A 26288-nucleotide genomic window follows, 5' to 3' on the forward strand; every position below is an offset into this window, starting at 1 on the left:
AGAACCAAGTACCAGGCAGTGAGAGAGCAAGAGGCAAGGAGAAGGAAGTGAGGCGATGCCCCGTAAGCAGAGAATGAAGCAGCCCAACATCAGAAGCAAGCAACATTGAGGGGACGGATGGGCATCTATAGTAATGGAGCCCTGTGACATGACAGAGAGGGCAGGGTGTAGTGCGGTCATCAAGGGAGGGAGTTTTCTAACTCTGCAGGTAAGATGAAGCATAAATCCAATTCATTCAGGAGGAAATGAAAGCGGAGAGGGCACACGAAGACTTGCCTTTCACCATTGGCTGTTAAAACATGAGTAACAATGTAAACAAAACACAGTGTATCATACTTGAGGATATATTCAAATTCAGAACCAAGAGCTAAGTAGCACAATTTGGGGCTTATTCAAGTGGCAGGGCAGCTGAAATATACATTAGGACTTATAGGACTCAGAGGGAGGGACCTTAGATGAAGGCCCTATAGTGGGGAGAGGGGACTTGTAGAGTCCACCTCCACACATGGCACCAAGTGGGGGGGGGGGGATGGGGTTGCCATCTCACAGTCCAAAACTCCGACCCAGAATTGTTCTTGTCTAAGAAAACCTGCAGGGATAAAATGGAGAGGAGCCTGAGGAAAAGGAGGTCCAGCAACAGGCCCAAAGTGGGATCCAGCTCAAGAGGAGGCCCAAGGCCTGACACCATTACTGATGCTATGGTGTGCTCCCAAAAAAGGGCCTAGAATGACAGCCCTCTTAAAGACCCAACAAGCAGCTGAGTTGGATACAGATATTTACACCCAACCAGTGGACAGAAGCTGGGGACCCTTGTGGTCAAATTAGGGAAAAGCTGGAAGAAGTTGAGGAGGAGGGCGGCCCTGTAGGAGGACCAGCAGTCTCAACTAACCTGGACCCCCATATTTCTCAGACACTGAGCCACCAACCAGGCAGCATACACCAGCTGATAGGAGGCCCCCCGACACATACACAGCAGAGGACTGCCTGGTCTGGCCTCAGTGAGAGACTTGAGGCCCCAGGGAGTGGGGAGGTCTGGTGGGGTGAGGTGGGTTGGGGGCGGGGACATCCTCTTGGAGACGGGGTTGTGGGGAGATGCTATGAGGAACAGTCAGAGGGCAGACCCTGAGGCAGATAAAGACTGGACTGTAAAAAATATTAAAGAATTTTAAAAAAATTGAAATGAAACCCAGACTTACCTCTGTAAGACACACAGGAAGCCTCCCCTTTGACATGTAACCTGGGCATTAAGTACTAACTAAGCACATAGTAAGTTAGGGATGAATAAACACTCATGAAATGACTGAGTATATAGTATATGCATATATTTTATATATAAACGCTATCTGAACATATACTTGTGAAATGAGGCTGAAGATGCTTATGAAATGTTTATTTTACCAGCTGATAAGTTAGTCAGTCGTTCACTTGAAAGGTCATGCTCACATGGTGCAAGAAACAAGACAGATACATTGCTAGCGAGAGAAGACTGCTAACCATTGCTCGTTGCCAAACTGTAGGAACCAAACACTGGGGATACTTTTTACATCGGCATACTTCTGCACACTCAGAACTACCTCAAAGGTAAGTAGTCTCTTCTGTTCAAAGATGGGGACCCTGAGTGTCTTCTCCTTCCAGAAAATGTCTAAAAAACATACATAGCAAGGCATTACCAGCAATGATTTAAACATTTGGAAAAAAAACTCCTCTGTGTGTTTGTGTGTGTGTGTGTGTGTGTGCACGCATGCACGTGTGTAAAATGTAATAAGCTATCAGAAAATAGAAATTTAGTGAGAAAACCCTACTCCCAGTAGTTAAAGCTAGATCATTAACTGAGATGTTCATTTCAGTCCCTTTCTTGTGTATATTTAAAATCATGAACCAATGACATTCAAAAAGGAATGTCAACAATTTTTAAAATGGAACCTGCTTGGTTTTACTTATTTTTTTATTACTTTTTAAAAATTTATTCATTTATTATATGTAAGTACACTGTAGCTGTCTTCAGATACATCAGAAGAGGGCATCAGATCTCTTTACAGATGGTTGTGAGCCACCATGTGGTTGCTGAGATTTGAACTCAGGACCTCTGGAAGAGTAGCCAGTGCTCTTAACCACTGAGCCATCTCTCCAGCCCCTCTTTATTCCTTTTTAATTAGGTGTGTGCATATATGTTTGTACTGGGGTATCTGCAGGTGAACGCATGTGCCTATGGGGGGCCTGAGGCAGTAATAAGCCACCCAACATGGACACTGGGAACTTCAGTGTTCCCTCCGCAAAAGCAGAACTTGCTCTTAATTGCCGCTGAGCTGTCTCTCCTCCCCTGACATCCGGTTTTAAAATGAAAGCATGCACATTATAAAAATTTGGGCGATGCAGAAATATATAAAGGAAATTAAAGTCATCTGGAGTCTCATTAATCAAAAATAAAGTTAATATATTCTTATTTCCCTCCAGTCTTTTTCTGACAGTTTTAAACTTACAGTATACAAGACTTTTAAGCATAATTAGCAAAAGGTTGGAGTGATGGACAAAGAACTTGGTGACAGTATTTGCCACTATAGGTTTTTAAGAGGCAGACAGTAACCATTCAGTATCTCTGTCTACTCATAAGGCTTTCAACCAGCAAGTCCTAACACTTACACTTTCTAGTGTGCGGATGGCCAGGGTCACTGGTTTTGCACATATCCCACACAAACTTTTAACCACATTCCCCTGGGAAAGAAAGGGTAACCGATAAGTCTGATGAAAAGGTTCCATATATCACAAGAAAATATATATTATGTGTTAAAGATTTTGCATACTTCATATAAAAGAGGGTTAGCAGGAATATAAGGCATGACTGATAATGGCTCAGGAGGTCTGACTGGTATAACAGACTTGTTTTTCTACTATTAAACTTCAAAGGAATTTATTATCAAAATTAAAAATGAAGCCTTGGTTCTAGATAAAGGCATAATCCCATTCAACAGTTGTCAAGGAGCGTGTGTCGGCAGAGTCTGCACACAGCACTGAAGGGCAGGAGGAAGCAATAGGTGGGCTCCAGTTGGAATGTTGAATATATTCAGACAGCGGCCTCTTGAGTTAGACAGTCATGACACACTGGATGAACTGAAAAAGGAAACCAGTGTTATATTACAGTCTGCCGAGTACTGAGGGTGCCATGGCTTCTGAGGTGCCATGGCCTCTGAGGTGGCATAGCCTCTGAGGTGGCATAGCCTCTGAGGTGGCATAGCCTCTGAGGTGTCATAGCCTCTGAGGTTCCATGGCTTCTGAGGTGCCATGGCCTCTGAGATGGCATGGCCTCTGAGGTGGCATAGCCTCTGAGGTGGCATAGCCTCTGAGGTGGCATGGTCTCTGAGGTGGCATGGCCTCTGAGGTGGCATAGCCTCTGAGGTGCCATGGCCTCTGAGGTGTCATAACCTCTGAGGTGCCATGGCCTCTGAGGTGTCATAACCTCTGAGGTGCCATAACCTCTGAGGTGCCATGGCCTCTGAGGTGCCATAACCTCTGAGGTGTCATGGCCTCTGAGGTGTCATAACCTCTGAGGTGCCATGGCCTCTGAGGTGGCATAGCCTCTGAGGTGCCATAACCTCTGAGGTGCCATGGCCTCTGAGGTGCCATAACCTCTGAGGTGTCATGGCCTCTGAGGTGTCATAACTTCTGAGGTGCCATGGCCTCTGAGGTGCCATGGCCTCTGAGGTGCCATAACCTCTGAGGTGTCATGGCCTCTGAGGTGCCATGGCCTCTGAGGTGCCATGGCCTCTGAGGTGTCATGGCCTCTAAGGTGTCATAACTTCTGAGGTGACATGGCCTCTGAGGTGCCATAGCCTCTGTGGTGCCATGGCCTCTGAGGTGTCATGGCCTCTGAGGTGTCATGGCCTCTGAGGTGTCATAACTTCTGAGGTGCCATGGTCTCTGAGGTGCCATGGCCTCTGAGGTGTCATGGCCTCTGAGGTGTCATGGCCTCTAAGGTGTCATAACTTCTGAGGTGACATGGCCTCTGAGGTGCCATGGCCTCTGAGGTGCCATGGCCTCTGAGGTGTCATAACTTCTGAGGTGCCATGGCCTCTGAGGTGTCATAACCTCTGAGGTGGCATAGCCTCTGAGGTGCCATAACCTCTGAGGTGCCATGGCCTCTGAGGTGTCATAACTTCTGAGGTGCCATGGCCTCTGAGGTGACATGGCCTCTGAGGTGCCATGGCCTCTGAGGTGGCATAGCCTCTGAGGTGCCATAACCTCTGAGGTGCCATGGCCTCTGAGGTGTCATAACCTCTGAGGTGCCATGGCCTCTGAGGTGTCATGGCCTCTGAGGTGTCATGGCCTCTGAGGTGTCATAACCTCTGAGGTGTCATGGCCTCTGAGGTGTCATAACTTCTGAGGTGTCATGGCCTCTGAGGTGTCATAACCTCTGAGGTGCCATGGCCTCTGAGGTGCCATGGCCTCTGAGGTGTCATGGCCTCTGAGGTGCCATAACCTCTGATTTGCCTTAGCCTCTGAGGTGCCATAACCTCTGAGGTGCCATAACCTCTGATTTGCCTTAGCCTCTGTGGTGCCATAGTCTTCCTGTGGGAAACTTCCATTTTAGTTCTCTATCTTGACATCAAGGGTGAACAAGAATGACAAAAAGTCCCAATTTTCTACGTTATGCATAAATGAAGGGTGGGGAAGACTTTTGTAAAGTCTGATGGACTTCTCACTTTTATTGGAAGGAGGAATCCCATCAACAGATAAAGAATTTAAATCCCCAAATAACAGTTAAGAGTCTGGAAACAGTCATGGTGAAAAGTACCTGCCCGCAAGAACAAATCGGCTTACACTGTCCTATCAACGGACTACCAGACTGTGACTTCACCCCACTGCTCCAGGAGGTGACTTCTAATACACCCTTTAAAATCTGCTTCATCAGAGTCAAAGCCGTGCACACACAGAAAGAGAAAAGCCGACCTCGCTCTGGCAAGTCCTAATCACACAACTGGCAGCATCAGACCTTGCTAGGCAGGGCTGCCAACCCAACCTGGTCCGCGAGAGCAGTGGTTCTCAACCTTCCTAATGCTGCACCCCTTTAATATGGCTCCTCACGCTGTGGTGACCCCAAATATAAAGTCATCTTTGTAGCTATTTCATAACTACAGTTATGCCACTGTTATGAGTTGTAAGGTAAGTATCTGATCCTTGGGGCGATCTTTGGAGACTCCTGTGAAAGGATTGTCTACCATTAAAGGGGTCACCATCTAGAGGTTGAGAATCCTTACACTAGACCACGTCCCTCCTGAGCTTACACTCCAACACAGGTAAGGAGCTACACAATGCTAGTTCCTGCATCAGTTCTGCTAAGCCGACTTGATTGTTCTTAACTCGAGAGACAAAGAAGCCAGATTAGGACACGTAGAACCCTGTTTGGTGGTCCCCTCTAATGCCAAAGTCTTTCTCATTCCATTGGGTATCTCTGTAAATAGCTTGTTTTAAATCATGGTTTAAGGTGGTGTCCTCTGTATGTTCTCAAGGAACAGCACAGGCGTGCAGAGCACAGCTGCAGGCAGCCTCTCGGTGGCATGCTTGTTTGACACAGGGTGAGAGCAGAGGTAATATCTGCACTGCAGGCCATCTCAGCACGGCTGGCTGAAGTCTGACAACAGCTTTCAAAGAGATCTTACTGTTACTTTGTATATGTGTGCATGCGGCACATGGTGTGTGTAAGGATGTGTGTATGTGGTACATAGTGTGTGTCAGGATGTGTATATGTGGTGCATGCTGTGTGTCAGGATGTGTGTATGTGGTACATAGTGTGTGTAAGGATGTGTCTATGTGGTACATGGTGTGTGTAAGGATGTGTGTATGTGGTACATGGTGCACGGTGGGTGTCAGGATGTGTATGTGGTACATGGTGTGTGTCAGGATGTGTGTCTGTGGTACATGGTGTCTGTAAGGATGTGTGTATGTGGTACATAGTGTGTGTAAGGATGTGTCTATGTGGTGCATGATGTGTGTCAAGATGTGTATATGTGGTACATGGTGTCAGGATGTGTGTATGTGGTACATGGTATGTGTAAGGATGTGTGTATGTGGTACATAGTGTGTGTAAGGATGTGTGTCTGTGGTGCATGCTGTGTGTCAGGATGTGTATATGTGGTACATAGTGTGTGTAAGGATGTATGTATGTGGTACGTAGTGTGTGTAAAGATGTGTGTCTGTGGTGCATGGTGTGTGTCAGGATGTGTATATGTGGTACATGCTGTGTGTCAGGATGTGTGTATGTGGTACGTAGTGTGTGTAAGGATGTGTGTATGTGGTACATGGTGTGTGTCAGGATGTGTGTATGTGGTACATGGTGTACGGTGTGTGTCAGGATGTGTATATGTGGTGCATGCTGTGTGTCAGGATGTGTGTATGTGGTACATGGTGTGTGTAAAGATGTGTGTATGTGGTGCATGCTGTGTGTCAGGATGTGTGTATGTGGTACATAGTGTGTGTCAGGATGTGTATAGCTGGTACATGGTGTGTCAGGATGTGTATATGTGGTACATAGTGTGTGTAAGGATGTGTATATGTGGTACGGTGTATGTCAGGATGTGTATATGTGATACGTGGTGTGTGTAAGGATGTGTGTATGTGGTACATGGTGCACAGTGTGTGTCAGGATGTGTATATGTCATCCATGCTGGGTGTTGGGGTGCACATGCATGTGGAGGCTAAAGAGCAACCTCAAGTGTTACGCCACAGGCACTATTCACCTTTGAAGAGTGTTTTCATTGGCTTAGAATTCACTAAGCAGACGAGGCTGGATGGTGGGCAAGTCCCAGGATCCACCATTTTCTATGTCCACAGTACTGCGGTTACAATAGGATGCCACCACACTCAGCTTTTTGTACATGTGTCCTGAGGACTGACCTGAGTGAGGCCCTCCTGTCTATTTGCAGCCAAGCTACTACCCATGCCTGACAGATTCACCATTATTATGATGTACACTATGCCCAGTCTCAGCACCACCAGGGAGCTGTTTCTACGAGCTGGTCAGTCAACTGCCAGGCCTGAAATTGACATAGTCCTCTAGCCTCAGCTAGGATTACAGGCACGAACCACCACGGCCAATTATGCCTTCTGGGATTGTTGTTGTTTTGTTTTGTTTTAGGCAGAGTCTCACAGACATAGCTCAGACTGGCTTAAACTCATGGCAATCCATCTGCATTAGCCTCCTGAGGGCATGAACCACCACGTCCATATTCTTAATAGCTAACTGCAGAAGGGACTCCCTTTCACGGACAGCTTTTCTCCTACTTAGCCCTCATTTATGGAGACTTACATCATCGTACGAGAAATTCACAACTCCTTGTTGACCAGAATCCCGTCTGCGGAAGCTATCTGCAAAACAACATAGTAAAAGGTGGTTTTTTTTTCCCTAAACTGCTTTTATAAACGCACGAGAGCTAACTATTTGGCACTGGGATCAAATGTCAATAACAAGTAAATTCTACAACCAATCAGGATAAGGCCAAAGAAAATGTGTAAAAGTGGCCAATGGTTGTTTTCGCTGTGGACCTTAGAAAAATAACCTCAGTTGGTAAAGGCAGTTTAGCCTTCAAGGCCCTTTAACTGCTATGAAAGCACAGGATTTTCAGCACTGTGATAGCACGTGCACTGCTTAAGCAAGGAAGCAGATGGATAGCAGACATGATGAGTGGGCTGTGACCAAATATCCCACCAACTTCAGCCCTGCTGGCCAAAAACGACTTGCGTTAATTTTGTTCTTTGCAAACCTCCCACGGTTGAAGAGAATTACTCATAACTGCACTCTGCAACTGACACTGTACAACTCAGGCTGTGGGGGTAGCACAGTGGCTCAGAGTTTACCCAGCATGCATGAGCCCTCTGTAACCCTAGCACCATAAACAAATGCACTCACAAAAAGGACAGCTATATTTGCAGCATTTAAATGAAATGAACCACGATTACTCAGTAATCTAAAAAACCCTCTAAAAAGCATATTACGCCCCATTTTTTTTAAATAATTGTGCTAAGGGTCTACTAAATCACCCCCTAAAACCATAAAAAGCTGGGCAGAACAGAAGTTCAGAGGTATGGAGACATGACTAATGCCATAAAAAAAAGGGGGGGTCTTCTCAGCTCCTGGTAATGCTGAATGGGTTCAGGGACAAACCTGTGAGAGCCCTCAGTTTGACACAGCAGGCTATGTAGTCATCAAAGGTGATCTTCCCGCTGGTGCTGTACCGCTTTGCTACTGAATTCACGGTTTGGGGGCTCAACCTGAACCCTGGAAGGCAGAAAAGTCACCCAGCAAGAGAAGGTTGAAGGTTAAAAACAAAACAAAACTCCCAAATAAAAAAAAAAACAACATTAGAGACAGAAAGAGAGAGGGGAGGAGGGAAGGACGAAGGAAGGGAAGGAGAGGGCGAGAGGGGGAGAGGTTGTCTTCAAGGAGCACACACTTTAGAGACTTATAAGTTAATGGAGAGCTCCCCTTGGTGATACAAACCCATAGTGGTTAGGGCCTTCTGCAGCTCCTGGGGATCCACTGTCCCACTCCTATCACTGTCGAAGCTGATGAAGTGTTGTCTCCAGCCACTCAGCACAGTCCAGAGCTCTCTGAACTCACTGAACCCCATCGTGCCAGACATATCTCTCTGGATTATAGTCAAGGACAGAACTGTCCCATCTCACACCTTTCACGATCCCGTGAGAGAACGGAGGAGGGTAAGGGGGAATTCAATGCATTCTGTTAAAATGGCAGGAGGACAGCCCGCACTTTAAAAAGCCAGTCTATATTCTTGTTGGTGTGATATAAGAAAAAGTAATGATAAGTGGTGTCCTCATCAATGCAAGAGTTAAAGCTCTGAATACCCATATTTACTGTGGGGGGGAAAAGATACAGCGTTGTAAGCCACCATAACTTAAAAGGCAGCTTTCTTACTGGAATTGGGCTGCATTTCCTCGGTGCTCTAGGTTATGGGTTCTGAGAGCCCCTTGGACTTCACCTGTAGAAAGTGAACTGCAGTGGAAAGTGTCACTGAGCCAAAACGAGACTAACCTCTGGCCGGCCTTCTCGTGCACTCCCATGCTGTACTACACTAACACTAGCTAACACACTCTCCACCCATTTCGAGAAGATCTCTGTAGCTCAGGCTTACCTCCAACTTGCAAGACAGCTCATGTTGCCCTCACATTCACAGTGATCCTCCTGCCTTAGCATCCTGAGTGCTAAGATTACAGGCATGAGCCACCACACCACCCATGGCACCTTGGGCAATCCTGAACAACCGCCCTTCTACTTACTAAACTTCCCGTCTGTTTCTCATACCAAATTATATCCTAACAGCTAGTTATTTCACACAGCTTTTTAGTGGTTACTTAATATTTTTGTGCACACTTGTTCCTTCATCCTGAGATGAGGGTTTTTTTTAGAAAAATATTTTGTTTTTGCCATGTGGGGGAAAAACAACACTCTAGATAGCCATGTAAAGGATACATCCAGCATTGAAACCATAAGGCGACAAGTCTCCAGGTTAAAAGCTGTTGAAAATAAAGTACACGAATCAATATAATTTCAAAATTTCCGCACTACACTGGAATCATTCAAATTAATAAAGAATTCTAGTATTAATTCACCTCTTTAAAACATGCAACTCAGAAAGGACTGAAAGAACTGAAGGGACTTGCAACCCCATAAGAACAACAATGCCAACCAATCAGAGCGTCCAAGGACTAAGCCACTACCCAAAGACTATACGTGGACTGACCCTGGGCTCCAACTGCATAGGTAGCAATGAATAGCCTAGTAAGAGCACCAGGGGAAGGGGAAGCCCTTGGTCTTGCCAAGGTTTGACCCCCAGTGTAGGGGATTGTTGGGAGGGCCGTAATGGGGGGTGGATGGGGAGGGGAACACCCATATAGAAGGGGAGGAGAGGGGGGGAGCGTTAAGGACAGGAAACCAGGAAAGGGAATTACATTTGAAATGTAAATGAGAAATACCCAATTTAATAAAAATTTAAAGAAAAAAAAGAGAATTAACTACCACACACACACACACACACACACACACACACACACACACACACACACAAATGCCACTCAGTTTGTATGGGACAGAGCTCACCACGTTTGGCTTATGCCATTGTGGGACTGTGAGGCAAACATGGTCCAGTTTGAAAAATTGTACTATTCATATATCTGCCCACGTTCTAGATACCTGTGGGAAGCCCAATCCCTGTTCCCCTCAAGATTCAATCACCTTGTAAATAGGGTTAGGATCAACTGGCAGCCCCACAGTTAGCTGATTCAGTCATTTCTTTAAGCTGTAGGACTCCGTGGGCTCTTTAACAGACACCCAGCCACTCCCTAGTCCCTGTGATCTAGAACTGTCTGAAGAATCTGTAGCAATACTAAGGTCCCACGGTCTGCTATCCTTGGCTGAGCAGAACACTGTGGAGACAGCATCTGTCATCCTCAAGCCAAAATGATCTTGGACTACTTGGCGACTTTAATAGCCAATAACCCCAACTTCTGCATCTGACCCAATGTTCTCTCATGTAGAAGAAATACTATTTAGAATGTACCACTGTGCTTCGCAGACCTCTAGCATCTACAGTACTAGAGCCATGAATATTTTAACAACTGGAAGCTATGAGCCGCCACTTCGATGTGGTCAGTACACTTGATCTTCCCGCCAGTGGAAAGGGCAAAGGTCCTCGTTCATAACTTCCTTTCACTCCTTGACTCTACAAGTTCGTGTGACTTCTGCCATAGCGGAACACGTCATTCAAGGTGACTTGAGTCCATGTTCCTGAACCACAGTCCTCCGTGTTTGGCTCAGAATAAACCATCTCTTTATCACCTTTAAAGTGGACTCTGTTTTATACTCTTTATACGGTTTATATACTGTATGGCTCGGGTGGCATTGTTCTCCAATACAGAATGCTACAGGGTGCTCTGCTCTCTGGGTAAAGGCCAGAACCTCTACTTATCATGAATTGTCCCACTTCAGCAGCCAGGCGGGATCTCCACAGGGATTTTGCCATAACTAAACCGTGTTCCATCTGGGTCTTTCGCATACACCGTTCTATATGTCTGAATTATGTGCCTATGCCCCTCCCCCATTGTCATCACTGTGGCTGGAATTTTGTTTCTTCTTCAGCCTCCGTATCAGTTCTTCGGGTGCACTCCCATCAAGCTAGACTGTGTGCCTTCTTGTAATGATCTCAGCCTCAGTATTTATCCCAGGGACCCCCAGCAGGTGGAACTCTTTCTGCACACCCAGTGTGACCGTCCATCAAAACATGGACTGGTGGGTTGAAGGGATGACTGGATGGGTGAACTGAATTCTCACCCCTAGATAGGAGCTGTAGTTTAGTGTAGACGTGTCCCTCATTCGTTAAGGCTAAGGGGGAATGTAGATTATTATTTTTAATAGACTATTTTGGGTTTTATTGGCATTTAAAAGTTTCATATCGTTTCAAAATTATCCACGTGGTGCTTCGCTTGTGCCGTGTGCTTTTGTTCGCTCTACCATATCTCAATCATCTTTTTCTTCCAGTAGAAACGACGATCCAGGCCTGGCAAGGAAGGAAGCTTCCCCCCTGCTTCTGTTAAGGTTCTTGCGGAGGAACCACTGAAGCTGAGGAAAGGAAAAAGGTAACTTTCCATTTGGAAAGTCGGGTCCCCCTCCTGGGGTGAATGGTTCTGACCTGTAGCATCCCGCTTGCCCCTTCCACTTTCAAGTCTGTGGCCTACGACTTGGAATCTGTGTTTAAAGGACTGGTGGCTGTACAGTGTCTGTGCTGCGGAACTCACGACAGCCACAGGTTGGGAGGTTTATCATGGCGAGTTACTACAGGGAACTAAGCTAACTAACTGGATCGCATGGTCCTTGTGTTTCAGGAAGTGGGCTCGTAGGACCAAGTTACATGACAGGAATTTCAAGAGCTCTTCCTTCTTGAACTGATTTCCCAACTAGCTGAGAGCTACAGTGCCAGTCCTCAGGTGTGAGCTCTGAGCAGTTTAACTTACCGCTTGCTATAAAGTGGAGGGGCCCATCTGATGTTCTGACTTCGTTAACAAGTGCAAAGAAGTTAGAAGGTGGCCCAGTCGGGCCAAGACAGTATTTATTATTTACCCCAGACACTTCTCGTGGTCAAGATTAGATTTAAAACAAAATGAAACAAACCAAACCAACCAACCAGCCCAGGGCACGTGGGATAATAAGCCTCAGCCAGGATTCAACACCTTTGCAACGTTTACTTTCCGATTTGCTTCCCGGAGCACAGTTCTGAGAAGTCAGGGCAGTAGGCTGTGGGATGAACAGTGGGGCAGTGCATACTGTCTGTAAAGGACAGAGGAGGGAGCAGAAGGCTGGCATGGAGCGAAAGCAGGAAGGGGACTCTGTCCTCAGCATGAACACATCTTCTCAGGTGACAGAAAGAATGACCTAGGCGACGTCATGGCCGGCAAGTGTTTGTATTACCAGGTAAGCCCAGGGCCCAGAGATCAGACAGCCAGACTGGCCACTCTCTCAGTGCCACCAGAGTTAGGATAGAGCAAGCACTTGGCAAAGTCACTGGTGCCTGTTAGCACTTAGCATTAATGATACCTGACCTGGTGGATTCCATTTCAGCACCCTAACTTGTCCTCCGTGTGGGAGGCTGCCCAAATCGTCTCACTGGTTTGAATGGTCCCGGAATACAGGGAACCTGCTAGGAACTATGCTCTATGAACCTTTTAAAATAATAGCTCGATGGATGAGAAAAGTCTGATTTCTTTAAAGGAACAATTGCCGTCCGCCGCCGCCGAGGTACAGAGAACAAGAATACCGTTAGAAAGATCCCAAGGCTTACGTTTGTATCCTCCCGCTATGCCAGACTGAGTTAGGCATCGCTGCAACTCGTCAGCATCAATTTGTCCGTCCTTTAAAAAAGAAACAAAAACCGAGAGAGGAAATCAGAGCAGTGATTTGCATTTTCAAGTCCCTAAGCAGCACTGACAGGAGAAAGTAGTTAGTTATATGTAGCATTTCTTTAGAGGAACCCCTTTCAAAATTCTCCCTACCCTAATTCCAAAAATAATCCAATGGTGAGAGAATATTTGCCATGGCAAACAGCCCGCACCCAGTTTGACCCAAGAAGCTATCAACATCAACCACTTTAAAATTATTTCACAGAGTTGTTTAAAACCATAGCCCTCCAACCCCCTTTTTAAAAGAGTGGGGAAGTAGGGTCTATCATAGACTTTTAAGCATCAGGAAATACAAGGTCAGGTCCAAGGAGAAAGAGGCCCTTGGGTCAACTTGACTCGGGAGACAGGGTTTTCCGAGCACAATTATATAGATACCAATACCTACTGACTGAGGTCAGAATAAGACACACAACACTTCTAGGGATTTTAAATAAAATATATAAATCCGAGTTGGTGAGAGCCATCGCGTTATAAATAGGGACGGGATCAATAATTTGCAAGAAGATGAATGTGTGAAATAGAGGCCAGTGCTACTGAAAGCCAAGCAGGTGGAGTTGCTTACATGCTTGAAGACACTGGCAATCTAAGAATGCTTGCCTTGAGGTGTGCTTTCGTCTTGTGGTTTCAAAGACACGGATCAATAACGGATTAAGTAGACACTCGAGAGGAAAGTTTCCCAGTCTTCGACTCAATTTTCCATTCAAATTCTCAAAGTCGGGTTTCTTAGAGCACCACCTCATCCGAGGCGGCTGGAAGATTTTGCTTAGCATATTCTAGAGCACTTTTTGTTTGTTTATGTTTGGTTGGTTTTTTAAAATCACGATCTCATTCTTTCGGACTCTTGTTTAAAACAAGTCTAAGGTGAATAAGTAGGAAGGTCCTCTCTGGACACATCTGGATTATATCCCTGAATATTTACCAAACACAGTGACCTTGCAAGGCAGGCACGTGTCCTTCCCCACAGTAGCCATAGGCATCTGTCATAAAACTCTCTGAGTGAGGAAGTGGGCCTTAGGACTCGCTGACCTGCATTCCTTCTGTGGGTCATCCAGCCACAACACCTAAAAAGGGCATAGAAAGCTAGCCTCACAGGAGCATCTGCACCTAGGGTAGAGGCCACCTTCCTAATAGTGACAGTCACTCTTGTGCTTGGAAGCTCTTTTACAGAACTTCTCTACCTCCTTTGTGGGTAAACGATTAATTATCGGATTCAACTGAAAGTAGCTATCAGTCGTAATGGAGCTATAGAATCATTAATCACCGATATGTGCTTTTAGGTTGGGCAAGCCACAGTTTTATGTTCAGATTTTGAACTTCTTTTCTGTAAGCAGCCCTTGCTCTGCCCTGATAATTCAGTCCTAAAGGCACCTTTAAACTTTGTAGATCTTCGAAGTATTTTCATAATCCCCCTTCGGGTCAATCGAACCCCAGTTTAATCACAAGTTTAGTTTTAATCCGATCTGTTATCAATACACACAACAAACACTCTGTCCTGCTTTGTTCAGATCTAAAACAATGCTTTCATTTCCTTCTCCTCTTTCTTTTTTTTCAGGCAAAGGGACTCACTTCCAGGGCAAAGATAGTTTTGTGCCCCTGCAAGAAATGCTAACACAAGCAGAATATAACAATTCCTCAATAACAAAAGAAAGGCTAACCTGTCCAGCCACAGCAGCAAAGTAACCATAGAGCGGGTCCTGAGTGTGTCCAGGGAACACAGGCCCCCCAGGAGCCCCTCCACACTGTGAAAAAGAAACATAAAGGCATCAGACACAGAATTGAGTCTACTCTTTCACCATGCAAGGCTTTTGTACAATTGACACCGTGTGGCCTTCACAGCCTCTAATTCCCCACCGCCACACCACACCACACTCCGGCTCAGTGACCCACCAGGCTTTTCCACTCCTGCTCCTTTGACATTAAAAGCTGGAGACTTGGTCCAAAATAAATCTCCATGAAGGTGATGCCATTATATGGGAAGCCACTTTAAAATCCCTATTAACTAGCTTAGGCTCGGGATTGTGTTCCTGATGGTTTATTACAGCTTTAGTAGTGTTTTAAAAGTACTTGAAGTACTAGGTAAGGCTGGAGTTAGTACAGGGCTGACAGGTGTGGCTTGGGAAGAAGGATGGTCCGTTTGTATCTAAGATGAGGGTGCTTCAGTCTCTGACAGTACATCTCCAACATCTGGCGAAGTGGTCTTCCTCTAGGACTTCAGCTTATTTCTCCAGTCTTTCTGGCCGACCTGTCACTTTCTTTTCCAGGGAGTGACCACAGAACCATTCTAGATCAAGATGGCTGTTGTTGCTTGGGGACATTCCGAGAGAGAGCAGGAAGTCAACACCCAGTTTGCACTATCTCACGCCACATAACCGACTCACAGAGTAGGCTTCCCGGGTCGCAGCCCACCCACCTGTGGGCCCGGGAAAGGCACAAGGAAAAGATGGGGAAGAAATATGGAGTGGGGCCAAGGCTGGACATCAGGGTCCAGGCGAACTCCCAGGGAGCGTCTGGGACCGCCCGCGGCGCCTCCTCCCGCGCGTCCGTGGCGCCCTCCAGTCCCTGGAGCCGAGAGGCTGCTGTGCCCTCACCCGCTGCACTTACCCCGCCTGGGTAGTACCCTCCGCCAGCGCCAGGGTGCCCGGGATACGACATGGTGCAGACTGCGCCTCCGCCCTGTGTGGTTGCTGCTCGGCCCGTCGGCCCAGAGCCGCCCCGGAGCGCACCACCAGGCCCCGTGGGGGACGCCGCCCGCCTTCCGCCGCCCGCCGCCATCCACCCTGATCGCCCTGCTCCACCCGGAGTGCCGCCCGCACCCTGATGCCTCCGTGCAGTGTTAGCACAGCGTGCGACCCATGGCCAGACGATGACCCAGGACCCCAAACGAGTTTATAGCAGGACCTAATCTCCCTCTCCGTCTAGTGGCACATTCCGACATCCAGGCACCGCTAGGGGATTTTCTTCTTCCTCCTACTGTGCTATTTTGTGGAACATTTATTTACTATTTACACCAAGTTATTGGATAGGGAGGATGGGATAAGGACGATGTGCACAGTTGTAGGAATGGGAAGAACAACTCCAGTGGGTGAAGGGGACACTTTGCAAAATAGGAAAGAACCTTTGATAGCCAGGTGAAACTTGACCTTGCAAGAGAGCTTTTTGCTTTGAATGACGGTGGCCTGTTTCTTTGCCAACTGTTAAGCTGGGTGCAGCTCAGGTGTGATTGCTAGGCGTGGATGTGTGCGGTGGGGTAGAAGAGGGCATTTTCTAGGCAGGAGAGCCTCACCCAGATCATTCGTGGAATATTGAATTGTTTAATTTTCTGGATGTTTCAAATAGAAACATCCGTGATGGTGAACCTTACTGAAAAGGATGTGTAACTCACTTGGGTTGTTCAGAAGATGGTTCAGTTTCTTTTTCGGCTTTCAGCGCAATTTTCAAGAGATAATTGTTTGCTTGCCCTTGACTGTAAAGGACTGAACTGTTTTTTGTTTATTTGTTTGTTTGATTGATTGATTGATTGTTTTTGATTGTTTGCTCTTACTCTTTTCTTTTGAGGCCCGGGTTCTCAGGCTATTCTCTCATGGCCTCAGCCTCCAGATGAGTCACTGTGGCTGCCTGGTTTTTTGTTTTGTTTTGTTTTTAACATTTTGAGAAATACTTTAATAAACAAAACTGATCACAGTGTGAGACCTTAACTTCTCTCAAGTTCTCTTTGGGTACATAAACTCCAAAAACATGAAAGTTATGAATACTGAGAAAAATTCTAAATAGTCCTTATGATCACATGACAAAGGTGTGGCTTGGATTATGTCTGCCTCCGGAGATAAAATTACTGTTTTCAAATACCATGGTCATTGATTAGGCATTTTGAGGTCTTGTCCTGCATTGTGGAACTTTTTAACCAGCTAGATGATCAGCACTGAACTCACACTTGAATTTAAGCTCTTTCAGGACTCATGTTTAAAAGAACACAAAAAAATATGTGTCCCTGATAAAGTGTTGGTAACTAATGCAGGATTCATTTGTCTGGTAAGTGACTATGCTAATTGTTACATTAATAGTCATTAGGCTCTGGTCACTCCTTCTCCCTTAACAAGCGAATTTTAATGGAGGGCTGTAAATGAAATCTTTACAGTGATTGCCGGCAAATTAGTATGCCCTTGCTGTTTCAGGTTCAGGAAAAAAATATGTGGCAACTAATAGTTACAACAAAGATAAATGTGTGTGCATGCGTGCGCGCGCGTGTGTGTGTGTGTGTGTGTGTGTGTGTGTGTGTGTGTGTGGCACACACAAAGTAATTAATGAGTGTCAGATGTCAGACCTTCAAAACACTTTACCTGTTTGTGTAGTCCTTATAAAGTTCTTTGAGATAGGTGCTTTTATTATGAAATTCAGAAACAAGAGCTGAGGGACAGCAAGGAAAGGAGAATATGAGTTCAAAGCTGGGCTATGGCACTAGGTACTCTAGCTCTGCCCCTGGGGTTAGGGGTGGGGAGAAAATGTCCAGAAAGTAGATATTTTCCATCCCATGCTCCCTGTAGTGGCATCTTGGCTCTCATAGCCTGGCACTATCTGAGGACAGAACATATGTCAAAAGTGTGGCTGTTTTCCAGAACAACTTTATTCATTGAATCTAATAGAGTTGTTGAATGTCAGGATAACTATTTCCTTCCTGTCTTTTAAAGACAGGAAGAAATATCATTCCCAGCTCTCAGATGTACTCCAACAGAGGCGGCCAGATGTGACCCTCGGGCAGAAGTTCGTAAGCCATGGCAAGCTTATGACTCAAGAAGTACGGCCCTTAGCAAACAATTTTGCCTGTTCTAAGATCAAGTCTATTGTATTCGTAGATGAGTCACCCCGAGGAATAATGACTTCCCCAGAGTAAGAACCTGTGATTAGAATCTGCCCACTGATTAATGAGATGTGTGAGAGCAGCACTTCGAGACCATGACTTGCCTGCCTCCCACCTTGTGTATGCCCCCAGGAGTATGACAGGCTGTCCTTTCGATGTTTACCCACGCAGTGCAAACCCTTTCATTCATAGGCTGAGCATTACAGAACCTAATCGATTCATGAAAGGATAAATATTCTATATCACCATGGCAAAAACTGAAGTGCCATCATCGTGTCGTCTTTCATGGTTTTTGTATTTATTTTCACAGGCGGCATGGAGATGGGATGAAATAAGCAACTTCTCACATTCTTGGCACGTGCCAAGTGTCATGAGAGATGCTTCCTTGCGGCATTACACCATCGGAAGAAGATGTAATTATATTTTATAGATTAGGAAACTGAGTAGCAAGTAACTTTCCCAAGGTTGCCTACCAGGTTTCGACTCTCAGGATAAGTTTAAAGCCTAAGTATTTGCAATAGAAACAGACTATAAGGACACCAAGCACCATCGTGCTTTTCCTTATGGTAGAGCTGAGGCATTAGGACGCTACAGATAAAGCACCCGAGAGATAAAACAACTTCACAAAGATCCTCATGTCTACCTTCACAAGATCAACTTACCTTATCCTTAAGTAGAAACCGAGGAAAGAGGATAGCCCACTCCCACCCTGTTTCATTTTAATTTGAATCAAGTTGAAAAACCCCATCAGAATAAGAACACATTCTTATCCCTAAATCTCCAAACCCTGAGTCCTAGATACAGGCACTGCCATCCAGGAGCCTTCTGAAAAACTCAGCAACAGAGCACCACACTCTGCGTTTCTACGGAAGGGGGCTTTCTCACGGGAGCCAGAATAGTATCATTCATCCTAGAAAACCGAGTCTTACACAAGGCTTCAGGGAGTGAGTCGGGCAGGCCACGCTGACTGAGGGCTGTGGGTAAGGACAGGCTGAGGAGAGGCGTTTCAATTTTAAACCTAGAAGGATATCGGTTACCTTGAGAAGAGAAACCTTTGTGATGTCTTGGCTAACCACACTGTTTTACAGATGAGAGAGAGAGAGAGAGAGAGAGAGAGAGAGAGAGAGAGAGAGAGAGAGAGAGAGAGAGAGAGGACAAGGCCAGTGAGCGACCCACATTCTTGAAGGCTGACCTAGCTGAACATCATCATTTTGCCCTTCTGAGTAAAAGCCCTGACGTTGTTTGGCTTTGTCTCTGAGAAGAGGTTATGGTTATGCCCTCCAAAGGCCATCTGTTGTAAGTTTGATCTCCAGCCTGAAGTGCTACCACCGAAGGGGGCAGGGGCAGCATTTCAGAGGTAAAACTTTGGTGGAAGGATGCTAAGTCACCTAAGGGTATGCTGGCCCCTGGCTCCTTCCCTGCTTTCTCTGTTGGCCACCCTAGTCATTAAAGGGACTCTGGGCAGCTCAAGTGTGGGAAGCCTGACTCTGGCAGGCCTTGCCCTTCTCTCTCATTCCTTCCCTAAACACTTTATTAAATCACACTCTTAAAGCTAGCCCAGGGGCTGGAGACATGGCTCAGAGGTTAAGAGCACTGACTGCTCTTCCAGAGGTCCTGAGGTCAAATCCCAGCAACCATATGGTGGCTCACGACCATCTGGAATGGGATCTGATGCCCTCTTCTGGTGTGTCTAAAAGACTGCTACAGTGTGCTCATATATAATAAATAAATCTTAAAAAAAAAAAAAAAAGCTAGCCCAGTGTCTATTCCACTTCCTCCCCTGAAGGCTGACTACCAAGGCCCAGCTATCAAAGAATCGAAGTCCAGCAATCAAACGTCACCTTTGGCTCACATAATTAACATGCCCAATTAAAATCAGAGGCATCATCCCAACACAGGGTTTCCCCTTGTACCTTTAGAAGTCACCATTTGCCTATGGGCTATGTCTGTCTCCTCCCTATCAAGAGGCAGTCCTTGGTCCTACAGAACAAATACCCAATTCCTACACTCCCTTGTTCATCTTCTCCCTCACCTTCTATGTCCTGTCTCTTGTTCACTTCCCTCTGTTTCTCTGGAGCAAATAATCTCCTTTGTGCTAAGAACTTGGTCTTGGGGGCCCTGAGCCAATGTTTTTCCTTGCAGTCATTCCAGGATAAGTTTGCTTCATAAGTTGTTTGTCTTGGGTATTCTGTTACGGCGATAGAAAGCAAACAAAGACGGGATTCTATTCTTTTCTGATATTCCCTCTGAGACCTGTCTCTACGCGTGTTTTCAAAACAAAAGGTAGCAGTCAATCCCTAAAGCAGGGTTAACACCCACGTTATACAGAACGTTCAGGCAGAACTTCCTTATCTGCAGTGGGGGAAGGGACTGTGTCGCCCTGTAACTGTAGTATGCCACCATTTCCTTCCCTTGATGCAATCACAGGTCCAGTGTATGGGGAGGAAGTGAGCACTGTACATGACAGCGTAACGGCTCAGCTTCCTCCTGGTTGTAATCTGGACGAATCAACTTGTTATCTAAAGAGCTTGAAGGGGCTCGAGACCCCATATGAACAACATTGTCAAGCAACCAGAGCTTCCAGGGACTAAGCCACTACCCAAAGACTATACATGGACTGACCCTGGACTCTGACCTCATAGGTAGCAATGAATAGCCTAGTAAGAGCACCAGTGGAAGGGGAAGCCCTAGGTCCTGCTAAGACTGAACCCCCAGTGAATGTGATTGTTGGGGGGAGGGCGGCAATGGGGGGAGGGTGGGGAGGGGAATACCCATAAGGAAGAGGAGGGGGAGGGGAATGTTTGCCCAGAAACCGGGAAAGGGAATAACACTCGAAATGTAAATAAGAAATACTCAAGTTAATAAAAAAAAAAAAAGACTTCTATCTGGGGCAGGGGATATAAGTCTGTGTTAGAACACTTTGTTAGTGAACACAGGCCCTGGTTTTCATCCTCAGCACCACATACACATAGCAACAACAACAACAACAAAAACAAAAGAGACAGAGAAGGAAATAAGGAAAGCACATATTATTCCATTGTGGAAAAACTCAGATCTCCAAGTTTGGGTGGGAATGAATATCTGATAATCAGAAGGGTAATTAATTCCAAACCCATGTCCTTTCCCACGAAAGTGAGACCTGAATTCAAGTCAACAGTTTTGCCCAGAAAGCACCTTCATCTACTGAGCCATCTAACTGGTTCTCTCCTCAGTCATTATCTGTTGGAACAGAAAAGAGCTAGAAAGAAGATTGAACAGCGTGAGTGTGGGAAGGATGGGGTACCTTGCTTGCTTCTGCTAATGTGAAGACAGAGAGAACAAGCCCTGGACTCTGGGTTCTTTATTCTGGGAAGTGGGAATAATCTAATAATCTAACATGGGGCATTTGCCACCGGGCATTGCTGTGTGTTGTATAATGATAATTTATCTCACCTATACTGGCTATTCCAGGCAAATAAAGTATACTAGCTTTCTCTGAGATCCAGGGAGGACAACATATATGAGACTGTTCTTACACCACTGAACAAGGGAGTCACTAGTTATCAATGCTATTTAAATTAAAATTTCAGTTCCTTGTGTCACATGTTTAATAGTACACATGGTTAGTGTTTCCATTGCGGCTGAAAAGCCTATTGACTAGCTGTGGTTAATAATGTATCATCACCTGTAATATTCTGGGGAGCCAGTAAGCACTGTGCACAGGAATGTAAACCATCCATGATGGGCGTTACCATCCCATAAACAAAATTACATCACTGATTGAGCTCTGTTCATGGCAATGAGTAGAAGGTCATCTTCTATTCACTAATACAGTTCTACAAAGCTGTGCTTTGATGGCCATACATGTGTTGTGATACACATGGCCCTCATATCACGTGAATCATACACACACACACACACACACACACACACACACACCAAAATAATAATAAATAAAATTTAAAGTGGAAAATTCTCAAAAAAGAATTGAGAAAAATTCCTACTCTTTGAAAGAATATATTTTAGAAATCACAGTATCTAGAGGGCCAACTGCAATGTGGGAGAAGGAAGAAATTCAGACACTTGCCTGCCACCAGGCATGGAAAGACACCCAGATACCCACTTGCAACCACATGACATTGATGGGCTATAGACAGGACGAAAGTGCCAGTCTTGCTGAGTTAAAGCTATGGCAACAACAGATAACTTGGAGGAGTCCCACTGAGGATACTATATTGATGGTGTGACAGAAGCCAGAGACCTCCAGCCAGACCAATGACATATTGCACTGAACATTTGCAAGCGAAGATATTCGGACAGGGAAATATACAGTGGGACGCGCTGACACACTATAGCTTCTACAGTGAGATGCTTTGTTTGTTGTTTAACTTTCTTTGGGCGGGGAGGTTGCAAGGGCAGAGGCCAGATACAATGAGATGGGGAGAGGAGTGGGACTGGGGTGCATGATGTGAAACTCAAAAGGAATCAATAAAACATTGAAAGATTAAACTGAAAAGGCTTACAATAAAAATTCAGACTATTACATCTGAAGCACTTGTTTAAAGCAATGGACACTTAAGGAGCTATATTACCACCAATGATAAGAGTCCTTTTTTAGGGCAGACCATTACTTTTGATGAACAAAGTATAAATTATTATAGTATGATTAAAAGGAGGTGGAGAAATAAATTTTTAAAAACTGGCCATAAACCAAATTTGTGCTTATTTTTGTGCCTCTACACTTTCTCTGAGGACTAAGCAGGTCTGCTTTGTTTCTGAGGTCAGACTGGGTTATGGGCATTTGGGGTGAATTGGTCCTAGATATAAGTGTTCACACTTTATGCATGTTACCATCACCATATTTGGGAACAGGGAGTGTTAAATGATTTTTATATTACTGTAGATTCACAAAATAAGTCCAGCAATAGTTATTCATTAGCCAGCTAATTCCCCAAATCACCACCCAGAGATATGATTTATTAATATTGGTATTCTGTCTAAGCTCCGCCCCCCACAGTTACCTGGCAACAGCCAGGTATGCTCCGCCCCACAGTTACCTGGCAACAGCCAGCTGAGCCTGGCACTATAAAAGGGGGCTGCTTGCCCCCTCCTCATTCTCTTTCTTCTCTGCTCTCTTGCTCTTGCCCTCTTCCCCTTTGTCCCTTCTCTCCCCATTCCCCTCCCCGCCTTCCCTCCATGTGCTCATGGCCAGCCTCTATCCCTCTCCTCTTCTACTCTTCTTCTCTCATTAAACCTTTCCATGTGGAACCATGTTAGCTTGGTGTAGTCTGTCTGGACACCGGGATTTCTACCACAACATTGGTGGCCCTGTACGGGGAATTTGATCTTCCTGTGACTACCTGGCCTGGTAATTGCCTTTAGCCAAATACTGAGCAATATTAACACATTCCAAACCTCCAAGCTGGTCAGGCTTCCTCCGGGACAACATTACCATCTTACTTGTGATCCTTTCTCCTCCCAGCACTCTTCTTCTGATGCTTCCTTGACCTTTACTTGCAGCTCCCCTCCCGCCTTCCCTCTTTCTCTACCCTTCCTAGAGCTGGAAGTCCCACCTTATTCTCTCTAAGGCTCTGCACTGGCTCGTTGGCTTTTATCGGCAAGGCAGAGAATGAATGAGGAGCAATGTTTATACAAACTTGGGAGAGGAGCTTTTAAGAATAGACATAACAAAACCATGTCCAGATTGAAACCAGATAATGGGATAAAGAAATCAGCATTTGAGATATAATACAAGGGTAAAGTTTACACAGTGTACAAAAATAGTTTGCCAACAAGGAAGAGAGGGGAAGAGTGTGTTGGCCTCTCCCTAAGTAAAAATTAGCTTATGTTTAGCAACAGAGATGAACGTGGACTAATGTCCCTAACATTGGTCTGCTGTACAGAGTGAACCCTTAAGGGGGCTGGTTTCTATCTGCAGCTTGTCTGCAACCAGGAACATATTCTTTCAAAAAGAGTGACTTTACGCTTCTTTCCCAGTCAGACTTCTTTGTCTTGTGAGGAAGGTCAAGTCTAAAGCCAGGGTAGACTTGTGAAAGGAGGACTGAGAGTATCCCATACCACCTTAGTCATTGTATCGTCAATCCTGAAGTCACCAGGTCAGTGCAGAATCAGAAGGGAAGTGATAAACCAGGCCATGGGAGGAAAGGAGAGAAGAGAGTTTCTATTGACGTCCACACCATTGATGCGGGGGTCAATGGTATGAGTGGGGAGGGAAGAAAGGAAGAACAGTTTCAAATTAGGGCTCTAGAGACGGCAGAGTAACTGCTTGTAACCGGGATTCCAGAAAGTATATGTGTATGAGGGTGACACCTAAGTCAGCAGTAAGGGATTTCATTTTTGCATTTCTCTAAATAATACTTTTGGAATTATATCATATAATCACACCGTAACCCACTTCTTTATCCTCTAAAACTTCCTATGTGCCCAGCCATGCTGTCTCTCAAATTTACGGCCTATTTTTCTTTATTTATTTCTTTTATTTTAGTTTTGTTACAAACTCTCCCTCTCCCCTCTCTTTCCCTTCCCCTTCCCCTCCTCTTGCTAAATACATAGATACAAACCTCACCTCAGCTCAGGAATCATTCCAAAAGGGGAGCAGAAAGATTGTTAGCGCCAGAGGAACAGGAACTACTCTGTGAGACTGTGTCTCCTAGAAATGTCAGAGAATCTATACCCATGAAGTCTCACCATCGTTACTGCCTAAACAAGACCTGAACAACAGTAACTCACCAATAGACTAACACAGAAGGGGATGCACCCACAGACATGCCTACATAGAAGGGGGGGGGGGAAATCTCATGGGGCCTGAATCCTGGACAAAGAATTGGAAGAAAAAAACTGGGAGCAAAGACATGCTGAGAATGAGAGAAAGGCTTCACGGGGAAGAGCATACCAGTTGGTTACCTAACATCGTCTGGTCAGCTCTGAGTTCGCGTACATACAGGTAACATTGTGTGGGCTGAGCAGTAAGTTATTTTTAAAACAAAATGATGTACTTGTTGAACAGATAATAGGAAGCTGGTCTATCATGAGTGAAGTACTGGTTCCATTCCCAGCAATAAGAAAAAGAAGGATATTTCTTAGCTTACACAAAACTCTTCCAGAAGCCCCTTGCCTGTTTTCATGTAGAGAGAAGACGGTGAAGCTGGGAAAGGACCCTCGGTTAACTCTGATACCATTTCTGTATTTTGCTTGAGAAGCAGAAATTATGTCATTACTATTTTGGCAAACGAAGCTAAGTTAAGGTGAAATAGAAGCTAAGTTAAGGTGAAATAGAATACTCCATATTCTAAATTATTATGCACGAGAACAAAGAGATAGTTAAGATTCCACACAGAATAAATATGTACCCATCTAAAACGTATCAGAACTAGATATATCACCTTTAGTTATATATATATATATATTAGTTACACATATTTATTTATGTATATAGTTTATTAAATTTGCTGAAACTCTTGTTTTATGAAGGACCCTGTACTGTTTCTATCTTTTAAAACGAAAAGGGTAACTTTCAAGTGAAAAGAGAGGCTTGAATTCTTTGGAAACCAAGGAGCTACACAGTTCAAGATTCTACATTTCTCTTTCTCATCCTATATTTCTCTTTCTCATCCTACATTTCTTGGAAATTCCAAGGATACAAAGACATATTTTATTCTTAAATACTTTTCTTTACCATGATTGCTAATTTTAGGCTTTATTCTTACATTTAAGCCGCCCTCTAGAGCACTCAGAAGGTATTTTATAGAAATAAACTTTGCAGACACTCTGCCTGAGAAACAGCGTGTCACTAGGATCACAAGTGCTAAGAAACTTTCTCATCCTGGTAGTGGAGTTGGAAACATGAGTTGTAAGGCACTGTCTAGTGTTAAACCCACAGTTTTTACTTACGTGCATCTTGCAGTGAGGCTTTACAGGTAGAAGTGGTGATTCTTAGAGGCCTGTGTCCCTGCTTGTTGACCTCACAACTATGGAATCAAGAACTCTGAACCTTAACAGTCATTTCCCTCTTTATCCTTGGCAATCAGTAACCAACTATAACCAAGTTCAGACTTCCCATAGGCGCTGATGAGGTTTTATGAAATACACTTGCTTCAGTGGAAAAAAAAATCCTAGCCAGGACAACTAAAAGCCAGCAGCAACAGTATTTACACACACACACACACACACACACACACACACACACACACACACACACACACACACGTCAATATTAGACATACAGTTCCAATTATTACCTCTATTAAAAAATAATCTTCTGACAATTGTAAAGCTGGGCATTGTAGCGGAGATGGTGAGAGTTGGCTCCTACTGGCTGCTGAAAGCCAAATCTCAGGGATTTTGTCAGCTTGTTGTTAAGTAGAATTAATATTATATTTTATTTTTTTCTAAAACCCCGGCCTTCTTTTAGCTTAGTCAAAAATATGAATGTCATTATGAAAATATAGATTAAGTATTTCCATCATAAACCAGT

The 26288-nt window shown here is 45.0% G+C and overlaps 1 protein-coding gene across 5 annotated transcripts; it reads right to left on the bottom strand.

The window, feature by feature from the left end:
• Positions 1–1307: 1307 nt before the first annotated feature.
• On the bottom strand, positions 1308–25950 carry Sri (sorcin). 5 transcript variants are annotated; one of them, XM_006236007.5, is made up of 8 exons: positions 25706–25950; positions 14616–14699; positions 12843–12912; positions 9482–9525; positions 8492–8639; positions 8156–8269; positions 7301–7359; positions 1308–3108 (listed from the first exon to the last, which is right to left on the bottom strand). In XM_006236007.5, the coding sequence occupies exons 1-8, from the start codon at positions 25709–25711 to the stop codon at positions 3082–3084; spliced, it is 552 nt and encodes a 183-aa protein (XP_006236069.1). In that variant the 5' UTR covers positions 25712–25950; the 3' UTR covers positions 1308–3081. The 5 variants fall into 5 exon arrangements, with proteins under 5 accessions (XP_006236069.1, XP_038964278.1, NP_001121662.1 ...); XM_039108350.2 differs by lacking the exon at positions 25706–25950 and adding an exon at positions 24904–25073; NM_001128190.1 differs by lacking the exon at positions 25706–25950 and adding an exon at positions 15562–15627 and having other exon boundaries at positions 2892–3108.
• Positions 25951–26288: the final 338 nt, after the last annotated feature.

Source organism: Rattus norvegicus, chromosome 4, assembly GCF_036323735.1.
Source record: "Rattus norvegicus strain BN/NHsdMcwi chromosome 4, GRCr8, whole genome shotgun sequence".
Taxonomy (NCBI): domain Eukaryota; kingdom Metazoa; phylum Chordata; class Mammalia; order Rodentia; family Muridae; genus Rattus; species Rattus norvegicus.